At 43.9% G+C, this 19,997-nt stretch overlaps 1 protein-coding gene across 1 annotated transcript in view; it reads right to left on the bottom strand.

Annotated features, from left to right (window-relative positions):
* Positions 1 to 468: 468 nt before the first annotated feature.
* The window catches only part of LOC148454893 (E3 ubiquitin-protein ligase PHF7-like), a 40,102-nt gene continuing 20,573 nt past the window's right edge, over positions 469 to 19,997 (bottom strand). The window contains exons 3-11 of the mRNA XM_088460643.1: positions 18,286 to 18,347; positions 17,965 to 18,062; positions 15,775 to 15,876; positions 14,771 to 14,895; positions 14,377 to 14,536; positions 14,001 to 14,107; positions 12,802 to 12,918; positions 11,609 to 11,745; positions 469 to 527 (exon numbers count right to left, since the gene is read on the bottom strand). Coding sequence (XP_088316769.1) covers positions 469 to 527; positions 11,609 to 11,745; positions 12,802 to 12,918; positions 14,001 to 14,107; positions 14,377 to 14,536; positions 14,771 to 14,895; positions 15,775 to 15,876; positions 17,965 to 18,062; positions 18,286 to 18,347 — 967 coding nt within the window. The remainder of the gene's footprint in view (positions 528 to 11,608; positions 11,746 to 12,801; positions 12,919 to 14,000; positions 14,108 to 14,376; positions 14,537 to 14,770; positions 14,896 to 15,774; positions 15,877 to 17,964; positions 18,063 to 18,285; positions 18,348 to 19,997) is intronic.

Below are 19,997 nucleotides of genomic sequence, written 5' to 3'. Positions count from 1 at the left end.
GGAGGCTCACTTGACTGGTGGGAAATTATTGTCGCTGAGGAAGCCATGGATAGGATGGACATATCACTCTTCACATATCTCAGCATCAAGGGGTGTATCTATTTTAGTGCGTAAATCTGTCCAGTTCTCATTGGAAAGGGTGCCGTGTGATGCTTGGGGTAGATATGTATTCTTAAAATGTAAAATTAATTCTATGTCCTTATTACTATTGGCAGTCTATATTCCACCACCGTACTCCCACAATGTTCTTAAGAAGGTCGCTGAATTTTTGGCCCTTTTTCCGGGTATACCCACTCTATGCATGGGGGATTTTAATAACATATTAGACCCTATACTAGATAGACATAGAATGACTGCATCAGTAACACAGGGTAGGGAAACTGGATTTTCGAGTATGATTAGGGTAATGGGCCTGGTTGATGCCTGGAGGTTGAGGTATCCCTCTGTGAGACAATATTCCTTTTTCTCTTACACACATTCCTCTTTTTCCAGGATAGATATGGCCTTAGCTATACCGGATTTAATACCTAGAATACACAAGATAACATATGAGACTAGGGGAATCTCTGACCACTCCCCAATGTCAATTAGTGTAGATTTAGAGGGAGAGGGGTCAATACTTTTGGAAATTCAACCAGTTCTGGTTATCACACATGGGTTCAGGAGCAGAGTTGGAAGTGGAGTGGAAAGAATTTTTTGAATTGAACAGTGGTACTGCTTCTGTTGCACTTATATGAGATGCCTTTAAGTCATTTTTAAGAGGTTCTTTAATTCGTAGGGTGGCTGGGTTGAAATCTTCATATAGAAAAGCTGAAATGGATCTGGAGGCTTCTTGTAAGTCTTTTGAGTTAGCCTATATTTCGCTAACGAGTCAGATTTAAATAAAAAAGCATGGTGGGGTGCCCAAAAATTATGGAATGATTTCTGATGGACAAGGCATAATACAAGATTCTGTTTAACTCATATTGCAATATGCATCAGGTGATAGACCTGGTTCTTATCTTGCTAACTTGGCTCGCATCGAGCAAAAGTCATCCAATACAGTGGTAAAATTAGTTGGGTCAGGCAGCGTTGTATATGTGCATAACCCAGATATTGTGGGCCAATTCGTTAAATATTACCATGACCTATACTAATCTAGGTTGGTTTATACCCAACCGGAGGTGTGTGAATTTTTGTCTACTGTATCACTCCCGACACTCTCCTCGGAGGCAAGGGACTCACTTGACTCTCCACTGTCAATGGAGGAAATAGAGGTGGCCCTAAACTCATTTCCAAATGGTAAAGCCCCTGGCTTAGATGGGATCCCCCTTGAGGTTTACAAAAAACATATTTGCTCCTCAATTACTAGAGCTCTTTAATCAAATTTACATAAACAATACGCTGCCAAATTCTATGTCTGAGGCACTGATAATTGTCTTACCTAAATCAGGCAAAGATACCACTATGACTGACTCATATAGACCTATATCACTTCCCCCTACAGATATAAAAGTCCTGGCTAAAATATTGGCCTCCAGGATTAACCGGGTCATAACCCAACTGATTCATCCTGATTAGACAGGCTTTATGCCCGGTAAATCCATGGCAGTAAATCTACGGCGGTTATTCACACACTTACAGATACAACGTGGGGATCCACAAATCTTTATTATTGTGTCATTAGATGCCACTAAGGCGTTCAATTCAATCGAGTGGATATTTCTTTGGGAGACCATGGAACGATTTGGTAGTGGCCCGGGATATATTAAGTGGGTAAAGCTGTTATATACGGACCCTGTGGCGAGAGTGTCAGTGAATGGATTTATTTCCACATAATTTTCACACCATAGGGAAACGAGGCAGAGATGTCCCCTGTCACCCATTCTCTTTGCTATGGCCATCGAGCCCGTAGCTTGCATGATTAGAGCTCATTCTAACATTCATTGGTTTCAGCTAGGATCAAGGGTAGATAAGATTGTGCTGTATGTGGATAACATACTATTATTTATCATGCAATATGTTACTTCTATGCCTAAGGCTCTTGAGGTTATTGATTTATTTGGGAAATACTCCGGTTTATTGATTAACTGGGATAGATCATGTATTTTACCCTTCAGGGGGACTTGTCCCACTATTCCTATTATTAATCTTCCTCTAAAATGGGTGAACTCATTTAAATATTTAGGAATATGGATCTCCAATATCCCTCAACATTATCTGCCACTGAATATGTTGCCACAAATTGAATATCTTAAGTCCCGTGTCCCAATTTGGAGTAAACTGCCACTAACGGTAACGGGAAGAGTAAATCTTGTTAAAATGGTTCTCCAACCTAAACTCCTGTATACTTTCTATCATTCTCCGGTCTATATCCCACAGAAATTTGTTAAACAGATTGATGGCCTCTTATCTTCACTGATCTGGGCCAGCAAAAGGGTCAGGATCAAATTGTATACTTTAACTAGACCTCGTGATGTTGGAGGCTTGGCATTACCCCTGTTTTAATTTTATTATTTTGCTGCACAATTAACACATATATGGGAATGGATTAATGATCAAACTGATAATTCCTTGCATGCCCAGGTCATGGCTTATTCTAAGACAGGCTTGTCACCATTACGACTAATATTGAGTGATAATATACCTATATTTAGGATGCCCGTAATTAGGCAGGCCCTCACGATTTGGAGACTTGTCTCACTTCTATTACAAGCGGAGGGCATTGATCCAGATCCACCTTTTGCTCATGCTAATTGCTTTAGGGAGCTCTAAGCTCTTCAGGTCAGAGAAGCCTGGGGTCAGTGGGGTGTAGTGTCTATTGGTCAGATAATTCAGGCAGACACTCTAAAGACCTTCCATCAACTGCGGCTAGAGTTTGACGTCCCCAACCACTTCTTCTATAGGTATCTTCAGCTTAGACATGCTGTTAATGCTCAGTTCTCTAAAGTTCCTCTGTCGTTACAGGAGTTTCCCATTAAAACCTTATTGCAGTCTGCTAGTTCTAGTCACTTAATATCTACGATATACTCTAATTTATTGAACAAGCATCATAAGTCTGATTTATTATCATATATATATATAAAATAAAGTCTTTCTGTTAGTTCAGGCTAATCTCGAGAACCACTTAATGGAATTTGATGCAATTTGCACCATTCTATGGAGCATTTGCAGAGGAAGGTTTAGGTGTAGGAAATATTAATGTGTGACAGAAGGGAGCCGGGCAGTGACGATTTTAGTGAAGAAAGTCAATGAAAATACTTACGTCCGTGCGTTTTCTTGGCTTACACTGCCTAAACCATTAAAGATACAGTATAGCACAACAATGGACTTTATTTTATACCATGTGGAGACTGATACATATTATCCGATTTCTCCAGAAAAATGTATATTTACTGATACAAAAATTAAGTTCTCCCTTTTTTTTTTTTACCGTTCCTGTTTAATTTATGTAAAAAACGATTCTTTAATGTCAAACGAGTCCAATTCCCGGTAAGAGTCTGCTTTGGTATGACAATAAATAAAGCTCAGGGACAGACACGTAACGTGGCTGGAGCTGACCTTAGTGGAGACTGTTTTTCTAAGGGACAACTTTACGTGGCTCTTTTGCGTATCACATCAAAACGAAATCTTTTTGTGTTGACGTCATAAAGGAAAAATTACTAATGTCATCTTACAAGGCAATCTTATAAGACCTCGGTTAAAAAATGTAAATTCAAAATTGCTCTGGTACGAAACCTGGGTGGGTTGCTACTAGTGTATACAAGGGATGACTGGGTTCGGATTTCTGAAATCCGAACCACCTCTAGCCCCCCCCTGATCTGAGCTGGGAACCGAGTCAGGCTCTGGTTTTCCTGCCTGGCTCGGAACTGAAATCAAGGCAAAACGTCATTATCCCGCTGTCGAATTCTCGCAGGTTTTGATTCTATGAAGGTCCCACGATCGTTGCCATGTTTCATTCCGGCTGTGGAGCGTGCGTGCAGAGGGAGGGAGTTGGGAACTGTTGGCTAGTGTGGAGGGGGGGAGCTGGGAGCTGTTGCTGACACTGGCTGGCTACTGTTGTCCATACATAGGGGCTGGGTGGCTACTTTTGTCCATATAGGGGCTGGCTGTTGTCCTGTCCATAGGGGCTGGCAGAGGGAGGGAGCTGGGAGCTGTTGGCTACTGTACTGTTGTGATAATAAAAAATAAACTTAGTAGTACTTATATATACATTACAATACAGGGCTGGCTGGCTACTGTGAAGAGGAGGAAGCTGGGAGCTGTTGCTGATGCTGGCTGGCTGGCTACTGTTGTCCATATACATAGGGGCTGGCTGGCTACTGTTGTCTATATAGGGGCTGGCTGTTGTCCTGTCCATAGGGGCTGGCTGGCTGGCTGGCTGTAGTGCTGTGTAGTGCTGTGTGCCGGTGCACACCCCTACTTTAAACCAAATAAATTGGAGCAAATGTGCAGAAATAGCTCAGACGTAGAAAGGGAGACACATTTTCCTGTTTTCCCTTTCCGACTAAAATATTCTGCTACACTATGTAGACCTGCAATCGGTGTATAGACATTACAGCAGCTGTTTAGTCAGAAGAGAATGTTTCCAGGGGCGCAGAGAGAGGGGGTTATTAATTACCCAGGCCTGGGCTTATTGGAGGTCTGGTTCCCCCATAACACTGCTTAACTGTTTTTGGCAGTAGCCTCTCTCCCCAGCCCAGCTGCTGTGTGCTGGGCTTTGGAGGCTCTCTCTGCCTGCAAGGTGTGTGGGGAAGGAATCGTACTGATCGCTCCCACTCCCCTGGATCTGACCGTACCATGCATAGTGGTTTTTCAGATATTTGTAGGGGGTGTGACATAACACTGGCACTTTGTTTACTTTGCTGTGTTTTTTTGCATTGGTATAATCTATATTGTGCATGAGGGGCAGAAAAAATTCTAATACAAAAGAATATTAAATTTACCCCTACAGAGGTGGCAGTTAATGTATGTAAAAAGAGAGATTTTTTTGGTACATAACTAATGCACTTTAATTCTTTGTTTCCTTTATGGATGTGAAAAAAACAATTCTGGAGCCTTAAATGAAAGAAACTTAAAATTGGAAGAAAACACAGGAGGTCTTTTGGACTCTATACACTAGATAGCGCTGATGTGTCACAATTGCTGAACAGTCTTTCTATTTGGACCTATTTGGACCTATGGACCAATAGTCCTTTTCTGGAGACTTTTGGAGCTGCCACTCAAAATTGAGGAGTGTAATTTCTCTGTCATTTTTGGGACAGTGAGACTTTGTAAATAGTGGAAGAACTGCAGTCACTCAGGTGGATAGTCAATTGGAGGAAATCCATTCTGACACCTTCTCAGTAGATGCTACACTTAGGCTCTTTACTCAATTCCAGGGTTCGACAGGTCTTCCATCCTGCAGATAACATTTTAGCTCTGCAGTCCAGGATTTGTGAATTCCTGAGCAACCATCAGGTTTGGCTCCACAGCTGCATGCAGATCTTGGGTTCTTTGGTCTCCATCTTCAACATAGTGGTGTAAGTCTAGTTCCTCTCCTGTCCTCCTCAGTTGGAAATTCTAGCATGGTGGAACAAGTCCCTTTTGCACCTCAGGGTGCAGACGCTCATTCTCCCTTGGGACAGTTATGGTGGCTCCACCAGCCCCACACATGGACAGGGACCATCTTCTTCAGATCCCAGACTGGGTCCTACTCAACTCCGACGCAGGTCTTCGGGGGGGTGGGGGATGATGATGTGTTTTCAGACCTTCCAGGGTCTATGGACGACTCAGGAAAGCAGACTGTCCATCAATGTCCTGGAGCTCCACGCAGTACACAGCGCATTTTGCCAGGCACAGTCACTCCTCCTGGGTTATCCGGTCAACCGATGTCACCTATATAAACTACCAGGGTGGCACTCACAGTTGCAAAGCCATGATGGAGTCAACTGCATTCTCCACTGAGCAGAGCGGTATCCATCTGCACTGTCAGCAGCCTTCCTCCCCGGAGTCCAGAATTGGGATGCGGACTCCCTAAACCTCCAGGATTATCACTTGGGTGAGTAGGCTCTACATCAAGACTCTACTAGTCCACCGTTGGGACCTACCAGACATAGATATGATGGCATCACAACACAATCATCAGTTGCAGTGATGCAGTTCCCACACCAGGAAGCCCGCAGCTCTCCTGGTGGACTACACTCTATAGGTACCATGGATGTTTCTGCAAATATACATCTTTCCTCCAATCTCAAAGATCCCGCAGGTCTTTCGCAGGTTAACGCTGGAGGGAGACACAGTGATCCTTATGGCTCCAGTGTGGCCACAGCAGGAGTGATACGTGGATCTTCTTGCCTGAGTATCGGTTCTGTTTACCTTGCCTATGTGTGTGAATCAGAGTGTCTGCCTGTCTTCCTTCTCCTCGCTCCTTGCCATGGCTTGCTAACTTAACTGGCTGCTGGTGGCTGGGGTCGGGGTACAAAGGAAAGGGAGCCTGGGCTGCTGGGAAATAAATGTTAACTATTTGGTGACCAGGTTCTCCTCTATCTAGGCTATAGCTAGAGTGATCCCTGTACCCCCTATGGAGTCAAAGAAAAGGATTTAACAGGTAAGAACATAAATCTCCTTTTTGTGGATAATGCAATTCCACAAAGCCACACCTTATATTTAAAAACAAATACACATGTATTCTATACATTTTTATATTACTGCCATACTTTAGTAGGTAAACACAGACCACTGTGCAAATGTCCAGCAGGAAGCATGTTAATACATCTATCACTGACCTTGTTATCTGGGAGATCAATAGCAAGGCCAGGACAGAACATATTACAGTGCTCTTTTTTAAGAAATAAGTAGAGCAAGGATGTATGGGTTTTTTTTGGAAGAACTGAGTAGAGCAAGATTATCTTACTTTAATGAATTACATTTATTACCATACTGAACAATGTGATGTAGAACTGAACAGCTGGAGACAAACATCCTATACATGTTATTTTTTATGTAAACAAAAGAAACTGCTAGAAAAATTTAATATTTTTGTCAAACTTGTATAGGATACTATGGACCCAATTCATTGGGTTTATATACAACTCCTATGAAGCGAGATCTTCACACGTCCATGTTACAAACTATGAATGTTCAGATCAAGTGCCCCCTAAGCTGCTGCACGATTGCCATGGTTCACACGTTAGGGCATCAGCCCCGTTTTCTCGGAGTGACGAGGCCAGTGCCTGAGTATCCTAATTTAGAGAAGTTGTTATAATTAGTTATTATGGCCATTTCCTTCTTTGCAAAATGCCTTGTAAGTGTCAATTTCCCATCAAATGTGTTCAAATCAATAAACATTTTAAATGTATTGTGTTTCTGTGTGAGGGCAAACATCAATCATTTACTGAATATTGATACTTCAGATTGTGATAAATAGTGGGATGACAAACTGAATATATCTTTGTTTTTAGGATCTACCCCCTTGTTTGCCTCATCTTCTGAATTTTTGCTTCTCAAAAAGAGATATCCTATTGGATGGCATCCATGCCCTCACATCTTCATTCACAGATAAGCTATTTTATTCTGTATGATATAGCTTGTATGCTGTATGTATTGTTCTCACTTTTGAAACGTACATATATGCTGTGGAGATATCTTTTATTGATATATGAAGCTTCTCAAAAGTGAAGTATTCTCTTCTGGGAGGAGTACCAAACCTGCAAATTTAAACTCCTGCAGTTACGCTTTTGAACAAGTGTACATTTGGTACGCATATTATCAAATTATTTTCAACCATAATATTACATTATCTGTCATGGTCCTGCGGGCCGACCCTCCAGATACACCAATCTGAGAATCGCCGCCCGTGACTTTTACAGGTTACCCTCAGCATGTGTGGTTAACTAAACCTGGTAACTGCCACCAGCAGAAGAATATAATGTTAAAGCATAAAGTAAGCTTATGCTCTTACCTGCACACACATTTATCAATACTTAGAAAAATAGGTAACATAAGTCATATGAGGACTTGGGTCATAAAAACAAAGATCCAGAACTAGAATTAATGTTTAATTGAAGAATGTCTTCAAAGCTTATGTACAAAAGTTTACAAAGAATATAATATTGTTTAAAAAAATCACACAGTTACTCACACTTTCCAGAAAATAAAATAATAAATGGGGAAACAAACCATTCGGGTCACGGCCGATTAAGTGGTTCTGGGACGAGGCCTTCCCAGTGACAAACTCGGGATCATCTGTATCCTTCGATAGCCTCATGTAGGATGAGCCAATGGGTCAGGGTTGACACATATTTAGGCCTGCTTTTTCCAGGCACCCCCTCACCCCCTCCGTGGGGATGATTTTACCCTTTTCAGCTCAGAGTGGATTGTTTAGCTCTCTGAAGCTCAGGGTTTCCTGGCCACCTGAGTAGGGGTTCTTTAATTACACACTCAGCTATATTTGAAGTTTGGGGAACAAACATACCCAGTGGCTAGGTGAGGAGATTCACACCTCCGGAGACCGAATGTCTCCCTGGTCCATCCATTCTTTTGATCACTGTCCCCAAACAGAACACAGGGCTCTTAATGACTGTATTAGGAAGACAGTCCTTCTTACATCCTCGCTTGCCCAGCTTCAAAGGGGACTAGTCAAGAGGGGTTTTGTCACCTTTCCACACACCAGACCTCATGCTGATTAGAGTACACAGACTCTAGAATAACACTATACAAAGGATTGTTACATACAACTGTACAAGAGGGAAATATACATGTTATTACCAATACAATATAATTTGGAATTATGCCCATTCTAATGTGAAATTAGCTTTTCCGCTACACTATCAGGTGCTTGTTCTGTCTCCATTTGATTCTACAAATTCTGCTGACTCACCAACGATTTACTGCAGAACTAAGCTGCCACCCACCTTTTTCGGTGCAGTATTTTAGCCTGTGGTATGGCCTGCCCAGTGCTCCAGGCAGTTTCTGATAGTCAGAGGGGAGGCTGACCTTGTTGCTGCCTCACCTCTCCCTGTCATACTCCAATGAAAATAGCAGCTCAACTCTCATTAGCAAGTGGTAGGTGAAGTAGATGCTGGGTATAGATGGCACAGGAGCATTATGGCACTGGCAGTGCGCTGTCAGAACCCTCTGGATAGGTCGCCTGATCATCAGAGTTGTCCATCAGAGCTATCACATATCTCACTGAGAAGGGCGTGACCCTGTTTTTTTTCAGTGCAGTATTATTGTCTGCGGCAGAGCCCCCCCATGCTTAAGGCAGTTTCTGATTGTCAGAGGGGAGGATAACCTATCAATACCTCACCGCATGTCTCTCCCTGTCAAACTCCAATGAAAATAGCAGTTTTCCACTGTTACAGAAGGACTATAATCTTCCCTTATATTAAGAATAAAGATATTAGTGTGAAGTTAATTGAGCTATTAACCTTGCAATGTTTATAAGTGATAACATATTGATCAGCAATAATTATATATATTATAAATATATCTGAACTAGAAATAATAAGTAACAAGTGTAAAATTAATAAAAGCTTGCATATAGAAAATGCACGATTATAGGAATATATATGTGTCTAACTTATCGAAGATGTCAGAATACCAAGAGGTCGCGTTATATAACATGTTGTTTCTTATTTTGTGCCGAGTGTAATCTATAGGCTCACAGATGCTTCCTGAGATGGCGGATCATAGAGGACTGTGCTAAAATATACTGTCCACCTTGCTATATGAAGATCGCAGGCTAGAGATATTAAGGTCCATCTGTCACCAGTGATTGCGCTCTCAGATAACTTGGAGAAAGTCCACATAAAGGTGGCAGCAGCACAGATTAACACCATCCCCCTTTAATAACGTTCACTGATGTATTGATTTCCAGAACACTGCAGGGATCCATCAACCAACCCATAGCTGATGGGAGGATGCCAGGAACCGTGCCAACCACTTATATTTATAATGTCTGATTAAAAGCAACAGTCTTTAATTAGAACTCATTTGAATATGTAATTGATAGGCACAAAAGTACAGGATAAATAGCAGGATTGAAGTGTAACCAGTGGGTTAAATAATTAATTTCTACATAGGTATATAAGTTGTAATACACAACTGTGCTAGGCCCCATTGAGGTTTGAAAACAGTTTGTATTCATGTAGTTCTAGTCTATGCCTAGACTGGTCAGATTCACCTTTGGGGTCAGACAAGACATATATTGGGGGGCCTATATTTGTACCTGTCATTAGCAGAAATGTATAATAAGCCCTTAAGACCTTATATGGTGTTAGTTGTAGAAAGTTAGCCACATTGCAATAGAATAACCATTTTAAGATGTGTAGAGATGCTAAGCATTATGGGTTACTGAAAGTGATGTCCATATTCTTTAGACAAAGAGGGGCTTTGAGATAGTGTAACTCCAGACATTCTAGGACACGCCATAACTGTATTTCTTTGTCCTGAGTATATCTTAGTGCTTACTGAGCATGTGCAAGAGATAAGAATGGTCCATGCTATGTTGTACCAATCAGTGCTTGATACCCAGTATGTAACTAATATGGGCTTAATATCTGGAAAGCCAAACACCCAGACTATGGTATTTAAATCAAGACCTAGACAAAGGCTCTTTGGCTCGTGCATGGACCTGAGACTGCAGTAGAGTGTCTGCAATGTAAATTGAAAGACCTGAGCATTGTGAAACGAGGGCTCCCCAGATTAACATGAACTACATCTTATGTTGAAGATAATGAATCACCGGTGTCATCTGAACACATAGACAAAAGTATACTGTATACTTTGTATGTTTGTTGCTTATAACTAAAGTGTGTTCATTTGTACTCACTCAGTTGGTTATGTGGTATAACCGTTCACTTCGATCAGAACGAAACACACCGTTATGCACTGAAGCCATGTGAATGGTGCCTTTGGATTGAAGCCTTAGGCATGCCTAATATCAATATTACTGATTTGTAATCCCCTGCTAAAATATGATATAAAAGAAGAATTTTCTCTTTACTTGGTTTGGAAAGCCAAAGATATTTAATTGCTCTAATTCCACTGATGTGAATATGGGGACGAGAGTGAGAGACACTGCATGGATCCACACAGTTCTCTGTTCCTGCAGGATGTGTACAACAGGTAGGGAGCAGATCATGAGGCATCTTGTCTCCACCTGGGCCCTCAGGTTCTGGGTTTAGCACCCTACAATGGTGATTTTCTGGTCCTCCTGGATGTTATTATTTTGTAACCCCTCACCCGGGCGCAAGTCCCTCTTGGTGTTACTGAAAGATGCCCCCTCGTCCGGGCGCAGGTCTCTCCTGGTGTTACTGCAGGTGGAGGATTTGCTCTGCTCGTTGATGGTATTACCACAGATTCCTCTGCCAATGACTCTGCAATCAGAAAGAGATCCAACATTGTTAGCGATATGTTTATGTGGATGGACATACTCTGTGTCCTACAAGTCGCAGGTTGGCAAAGGCTACTGTAACATGAAAAGGGCCACACATCGATTACACTACAGTGGCAATAACCCAAGATTGGTAACTTAATGATAGTTTTCACTAATGTCTCATTCTACCACGTAAGTGAAATATAAGTTATGATGTTAGATACTGTACTACCTAGTAATAGGTGACAAATGACAGGGGAAAGTACTTACCAACAACATCCTCCGGCTTCTCCAGAATGGAGGCACACTCTGCACAGGTCCATGCACTCTCAGCAGATCTTAGGGCTGAGCAGGCGAGGTGGGTTCCTGCTGACCCACAGCAGTGACACCGAATTATACACCATTCACTGAAAGAGGAGACACAGAGGATATATCTACAGCTGGAGCTATAAATCTCAGCGATGGAGCATTTCGCTACAGGAAGAAATAGGCCCTAAGATACTAAATGTTTTATTGTATTCTAGAGAGGATTAAACAATTTGGCAGCTTATAAGAATGTATACATTTCAGCAATTTTTTTTACCTTCAAATGCATCTTAATCAAACGGTGATGGGAGTAGGACGCACAAGCAACTTCTGCTGATTAAAATGATATGCGGCATGCCTATATTCTGTGTGTGACAGCGGGTGTATCTGTATGCGAAATGCTATGTTACAGTGCCAGTGGCTACGACACTGTAACAGCTGATACGTCACCCACACAATGGTTGATACGCCACCCAGCACAATGGTTCATACGCCACCCGGCACAATGGATATAACGCCCCCCTGCTCCCCTCATTCTTTTATATTATGGGCATTGGATATCATAATGTGTCTTTGGTGCCGAATAGAAGAGCAGCCAGGAAGAGAAGCCTCCGAGCCGCCCAACCAGCACAGTGAAGCACGATAAAGAGAAGAACAGAATTATAGGGCAGAGGAAGAAGAAAGAGACGGAGGAGCAGGTAAGTGTGGGGTGAAACCAATAACAAAGTGGGCAGCGCTGTCAAGAAAACCTAAGGTACTGGGAACTCTCTGATAAAGATTCCAATATTACAATTTATTGAATACATATTAGATTCACAACACATATAAGATATGGGATACGTTCAGTATCCCGGCGCATCCTGTACCCATCCCATAACATATATAATAACAGAAAACGATTATAGTAGCCAGGTTCTTGGTGTCGGCCTCTTAGTAAGCACACAGTAAATGTGAAAGATATCAACCTCTTATTAAATACATCGTCACATATATTACGCATACACCCAGTAGATCCTTAGCTAATAAACGTAGGGTCCTATTTATCAGAGTCTAGGCCGCATTAATCATGCGGAATGAGCAGGGGAACCTTTCCAGGTGCTGCTGCTGGGCCATAGCACACTGGCAGCCTTTAAGAAATAAAATGCGAAAAGTTTTACCTGCCGCTCTCACTGTGAGTTCTTCCATGGTCGCAGCAGCAGGGATCCACGTCGCACTGTTGGTGGACCTGCAGTAGTTCTCCAAAGGCGTTGTTCTCCAGTTCCCAGGATGCATCTCTGAAAGGTTAATGTGAGGTAATATCGCTGATGTAATTAATCAATGTGACATTACAACGCTTTCTTCTGTCTGTTTCATCTAGTCCAGCAGTCCAGTCCGGCAAGCCGTCACTATGGGTCTCGCTACAAAGGGGGCATGCTGTTGATGGTGAGTGACAGCACGCCCCGTTTGGTGGGCGTGCCGGGGGCGTGACTGGCCAGACGGAGGCATTCCCATCGGAACGCCTACCATCTGGGGCCAGCCCCACTGACATCACAAGTGATGTCAGTGGGAGTGCTTTCAGCTCTGATAGAGCTAAAAGCACTCCAGGGCTTGCGGCAACGAGACCCTACCACAAGGGTCTCGTCGCAAGGCCGATGGTCGCGATGGTCTTGAGCATCGCGACCATCTTCCTGGCCGCTCGCTATAGCTGTGGGTGGTCACCCACAGCTATACGAGCGGCCGGGAGGCCGCTCTAAAAATTCAGAAGGACGGCCCTGATTCAGAGCGAGCGCTTTGTCAGAGTGTCCGGCTCTGAATCAGGGCCATAGACCCATAGCCAAGTGCCCATAGTCTTATGGCTGGATTTGGCAATTTGCTTACTAAAGAACTGATAAATCTCTGTAAATTATCATAGGACACATTTTGCTTATAGCTTTTCATAAGTACGAAACACAAGGTAAAATAGCGGGATGCGAGCTTTCGTTTCCTTGTTTAAGCTACACAAATGCACAGTTAATGTCGGCACCAGTTTCGTCTCTGTAATTGGTGTGGGGGAATGCACACCGCCACTGATGCCGTTCACGTCATTATTCCGTTGATAGCTTTCAAAAAATGCAGCCAGCACCATGTTCCAGAAGTGATCCCCAGAAACATGGCAGCTGCATCATATGTACGATATAACACCAGATTACTGCGTAGGCACAGGGGATTATGGGTAAATTCCAGATTGTTGGTGATGTTCTGTGCATGCGCCAGTGTCATTTTTTTTTCAGGGGGAGGGGGCTCACAGAAATCCTCACATGGGCCCCCTCCAGTCTTAAAATGCCTCTGTGATGGAGCTGGATTCTATGTTCTAGATAAAGACAATTGTTACATATACCTGTGGGGAATGTAAATTCCCATTTGCAGCATCTCCTGCTGGAAACTCTCCATGTTCTGGCATATGGGGCACTTCAAGAAATACTTCCCTGCATTTAATGCCTGCATCTGTAATGTAAGAAGTTCAGATGAAATACCAAATATATATATATGTACAGTCATAAAGCAAACGTCCTGCACAAGAGCTGACGAGCGAGGACAAGCCGACCAGCCTACTGTCAGGCCGCATTCACCATAATCCTTCATATACAGAGAGCGGACACCGGAATCAGCTTCAAACCCTCCACTCCATTGGCCGTCATTCCTCGGCTCTCTCCTGGTTGGCCTACTCCCGGTGACTCCGATAGTGAGGAGTAAATAGTAAAGCCATAGCTCACCTGTAGACAAGTCCTGTGGAACCAGGTGTTTTTGCAGCAGGGGCTCTTAATCACATCATATGCAGGGGCAGGGGTCAGCTCCTCCAGGCAGATGGTACATGCACTTACTCCGTCCTGTGCCGCAGCCTTCTGAACTGGCCGATGCCTTGGGCAAAATGATCTGCAGGAAAATAAATATTACAGAATAAATAGTGAGAAGTTCAAACAAAAACCCCCACTGTAACGGAACATACATACACAGCGCGATCGCACGCCAAGACATAGTGGGTGTGCTAATGCCTTGCCGTACGATCGCCTGCCTTCCCGGATTTGCATATGCCAGCTGCGTGCAAACGCATCTAGCAAGCGGGTCTGAATCGGGTTCTATATACCTAGAACCAAATGGATTACTCACGGAAACTCCTTGAAGTACTGGAATATAAATTCCTTTTCCTGGCCACAGGGGAAGTGCACTGTCTCAGTGCAGCCCTTCCCGCTGCAGCGTATGGAGGCGCCCGTCCTCTTGCACACTGTGCAGGGCTGCAAAACATGATTAACAAATGACAATACTGAGAAAAACACTAACAATGAGTGTAAATAGGTCCCCCACTATAAATAACCTTTGTTCTAGACTCCTTTACTTCCTAATAATAGAACAGTCACTGTATATAACACACAAGTATAGCCAGGTCCTCTGCTAACCACTTTTCTGGGAGAGATAGAAAATAGCTCCTCTAAGGCTTCCAATCATAGCTGCTGCGGCTGATCGGCCGTCCAACAGAGAGACCTATGGCACGTTAATCTTTTTTTCTTTCTTTTTTTTATTTTAGTGAAGTGCAAGTGCATATGTCTGAGCTTCCAGTCCTCTGTGCATGCAGGAACCGGCAAGCTGGATCACACATGTGCATTTAGCAGCACACTGGCTCGAGGAAGCAAAAAGATCTGCATTACCGCTGACAGGCGGCATCACTCTGTTTCTTTCCACAAGCACCCATTGCATGCTCTGCATCCAAATACTCACTACAACCACAGTCGGTAAACCATCAGGACACATGAACAGTAAAAAAAGCACAGTGGCCAACTGCGCCAACACCTGCAATGCATTCACCTCTGAGTTAGGTCCATACACCAAAACATTTTATATAAATTCGACTCCCCAGAATCTGTCGGCCACCTTGGGAAAACACTTCTGATTGGCTGAGTGGCTTTTGACCTTTCTGGTCATGTCAGTTCCACAGTCATTCTGCACCGCGGCTCCAGGTGGAGCCGTTCTCACTGCGGCATCACAAAGCTGTTTATTTTATTATTTGTGGATTATCAGGGAATAGAATAAACTCCCAATTAGGCCCAATATGTGTCATTCAGTTCTCCGGTGACTTCACATGACATGAGAAAGTATCAGCACGATCGGCTCCTCACCTGCTCTGCTGCCCGGCTGGCTGCCTTCCGCACATCTGGGTACAGGAAGCCATAGAAGCCTTGCCTGTCACTGCCCCTCTGCAGCACACCGCTGGATAGTAACTGGATAGGAGAGAGGGGAGATGTACTTATGGCTGTCACCACTGCTGCATTATCTATAACAATTAGGAAGACTTATATCTCTAACATATGCTCCAATATAGTTTTATCATGTTTTATGCACTTAGCATGTTAATGAAACTGTGCTGATAACTACATATCCTTAGGGGAGGGCTCCAATAATATTTAATGCCTAAAGTTAAAAATGAAACAAAATATGTTTTTTTAAATTTTTCCACCATTTTAATTAACAGAAAATGTATGGTTTCATTTGGTAGAATAATTTGTTGCCTTTATGTGGGGGGAGCTATCACACTTATCGCGCCCCCCAACCCCGTGGCTTTATGCTAGGCTGAGGGGCTCACAAAAAGGGGTATTTTTAACCTAAGGGGGCATAGCCATGCCTCCCACAATTAGGACACACCCCTCTCCCGGGGCCCATCTCTTTACATCCCTGCCCAAAACACTCACAAGCCATCTCTCTGCTTCAAAGGCTTACCGTGACTGGGCTCTTATCGGCATTGGCCTCCCGTGTAGAGGAGATTGAGACATTTGAGTAAACATTTACATTATCACCTTGTGAATATAGGGCCTGATTCAGGACGGATCGCAAGTCTGTAATCGCACGCACCCGGCTGCTGGGAAAATATGCTATGAATGCATTGCGATCGCAGCAGTATACTCACACACCCACCACTTCAATAAGCTGCCCACTTCCACAAGTGGTCAGGGCTGCCATCAGGGGGGGACTGCGGGGACTCCAATCCCGGGCCCAGAGAGAGAGGGGGCCCGGGTAACGGCCGCTGCTGATTGGCTGGCTGCCGTTCCATGAGCTGCGATTGGCTTGCAACCGGCTCCATGTATTAAATGCCACCGAGACTCTTCTCTGGCAGCTGCCAGTGCATTCCACCAGTGACACGCGGTACCTCGCATCACTCTGCGCTGTAGGAGCTCCCAGAGTCACGGAGATGGCAGAGTGTCCAGGTAAGTTTGGGCTCTGTTGTAGGGTGGGAGTGCCTAATTTATGTATTATATACAGTATATATATATATACAGTGTGCATATATATATATATATATATAGTATTTAGTATATATACAGTGTGAATATATATATATATATATTTAGTATATATACAGTATATATACAGTGTGTGGATATATATATATATATATACATAGAATATATACAGTGTATATATATATATAGATATAGATATAGATATATATAGATAATCATACACATACATGTGGGTAAGTGATGTTATATTACTTGCTGAGCTGACACTTACATTTGCATGCTTTTAATTTAATATAGTTAAGCACCAGAGGCTTTTGTTTGTGTATGTATGTTTTATATATATATATATATATAATTATATACACACAAAACATCTTATGCTTAGATATATTAAATTAAAAACATGCAAATGAAAATGTCAGCACAGCAAGTAATATAACATCACATACGAACGATTAATCTGTGCCCCCAATAGGTCCAGCCCTCCCTGTCTCTCACCCCCCAAAGTAGCTCCACCCACATCCACAGCTCCACCCACTTCTGCCCCATACCCCGGGGTGAGGGGGGCCCTGCTTAATTTGTCAGTACCGGGCCCCACCATTTCTGATGGCAGCCCTGCCTTTGGTAGTCAGTGAAAGCATCGGTAACATAGAGTAACATCGGACCCAGATGCACAGTTGTGGTAGAGATGACCTGACTCAGAAATTGCTAAACTTCCTGTCAGTACCTAGAGCTCAGGCTGCGTGTGCCGTCACAGGGGCTTAATTATGCACGCCGCTGTAATGGCATTCAAACGCACTGGCATACCTGCGTTCCTTCGACCACTGCCACTCGCGATCGCAGCGGCCGGTTGGCACACTGTGATGCATACGCATGCGCAGAACACAAACATCGGCAGGGTGCGTGTGCATCCGCAGACTTGCGTTCCAAGCTGAATCAGGCCCATAGGACAAAATGATTATCACATTTGCATAAATATAGCAGATTGTGATAAATGTGCACCTTACTGTGTAACAGGCTGCTTTCAGCTGCTATAACTGATGCTCATCCATCATTACTTTCCATACTTACCAGGCAGTAGTGGTGGACAGTCAGCTTCTCCTTGGCGTTATGCAGCAGCTCTCCATACTTGGGCACGTCATTTTCTGCACGACCACAGAAAATGCATGCTGTGGAAGCAAGGCAAGACGTTATGTATGGTGTGTTCTTCATACAAAACACAAATCACACATTAAACCAGAACAAGTACATGCAAGATAGGTGAGGGAATGTAGTTGTGAGACAGAGGGTAGAGAGAGCGATGCTCGACCAGGTGTGTACCCAGCTTTACTCTATGTCAAAATTACAGATATATTACTGAGGGTCAATAAAGACTTCTGGCTCCTGTCTTACCTGGATCGGCTTCTAGCGATGAGCTTGATGCCGAATCTCTATTAGTCTTCCGCTTTCTCTTACTAAAGATAGAGATGCAAAAACAAAATTGTAAATTATAAGTGCAAATAATAATCCTCCTTTATGTATATGTCATATATAATATGTTCTGTGGATCTCAAGGTGCTGCTGCTGTATAAACTTACCTTTGTGGACAGTGTAGCAAGTTTTATGGGACCAGATAAGCAGGGGTTAAAGTGAGCTGGAACGCGGCGGTATTGAGTTCAGTCAGTTATATATGAAGGGGAAACAAGTCCCTCCCCTGCCCGTGGCCCTGCAGCTGAGCCCAATGCCAACTGAGTGACTCTGCCTCTGAGAGGAGTCACTAAGTGACAAGCATCACACCATGCCGTTAGCAGTCAGCGCACAGTGTCACCCCATGCCGTCTGCAGTCAGCGCACAGCATTACCCCATGCCGTCTGCAGTCAGTGCACAGCGTCACCGCATGCCATTAGCAGTCAGTGCACAGCATCACCCCATGCCGCCTGCAGTCAGTGCACAGCGTCACCCCATGCCGTCTGCAGTCAGCGCACAGCATCACCCCATGCCGCCTGCAGATGGTGCACAGCATCACCCCATGCCGCCTGCAGTCAGCGCACAGCATCACCCCATGCTGCCTGCAGTTGGAGCACAGCATCACCCCAAGCCACCTGCAGTCAGCACACAGCATCACCCCATGCCATCTGCAGTCAGCGCACAGCATCACCCGATGCCATCTGCAGACAGGGCACAGCATCACCCCATGCCATTAGCAGTCAGTGCACAGCATCACCCCATGCCATCTGCAGTCAGCGCACAGCATCACCCCATGCTGTCTGCAGTCAGCGCACAGCATCACCCCATGCCATCTGCAGTCAGTGCACAGCGTCACCCCATGCCGTCTGCAGTCAGTGCACAGCGTCACCCCAATGCCGCCTGCAGTCAGTGCACAGCGTCACCCCATGCCATCTGCAGTCAGTGCACAGCGTCACCCCAATGCTGCTTGCAGTCAGTGCACACCGTCACCCCATGCCGTCTGCAGTCTGCTCATGTAGAGATGGTCTCGCCTTTTCCCCCCAATCCAGGCACTATTGTAAGCTGTGCATGCACACCAAATATCTTATGTATCTACAGCCGTGTTGGCAGAGACACATTTTAGGATTACTTCCCCTTATGGTAAGGGGGCGGTGTAATGTGACCAAAGCACAGTATGAGCGCCTTCACTTTAAAAATACACCCCATAATGGGCGGCAGCAGAGTCCAATCAGCTGAATGTGCCTTGAGCATGTTTATGCTAATATATACAGTAATGTTACTGTTATTATCTATTTACATTATTACAGTGATATTGGTAATGGGTTTGCAGTAATAAGGCATATATACTTCTGCAGCTCAGATTACATTAGTCTTCATTCTAGCACATTCTGGTCTGTATCTCGGCAGTGTGTTACATCAGCTGAGTGTGCTAGAAGCATCAGAGCAGAGAATGACACCCCAGGCAGAAAAGAGGAACGGCACGGGCTGTGACAGTTGCAGGGTGCTAGAATGAAGACTATTACATTGGCCCCTGAGAACAGAATTTTGATACAGCATAAAATTGTTCCTAATATTCCAACATGACAATAACAAAACATAACAATTGTTTCCTTGGATCATTTTAAATTTAGCTTTATAAGCGGATTGGACGGTTTATA

The sequence above is a fragment of the Taudactylus pleione genome, unplaced genomic scaffold, assembly GCF_031769625.1.
Source record: "Taudactylus pleione unplaced genomic scaffold, aTauple2 ptg000969l, whole genome shotgun sequence".
NCBI lineage: Eukaryota > Metazoa > Chordata > Amphibia > Anura > Myobatrachidae > Taudactylus > Taudactylus pleione.
Note: the sequence above shows the minus strand (reverse complement) of the source record. Positions and strands in the feature narration are given on the sequence as shown.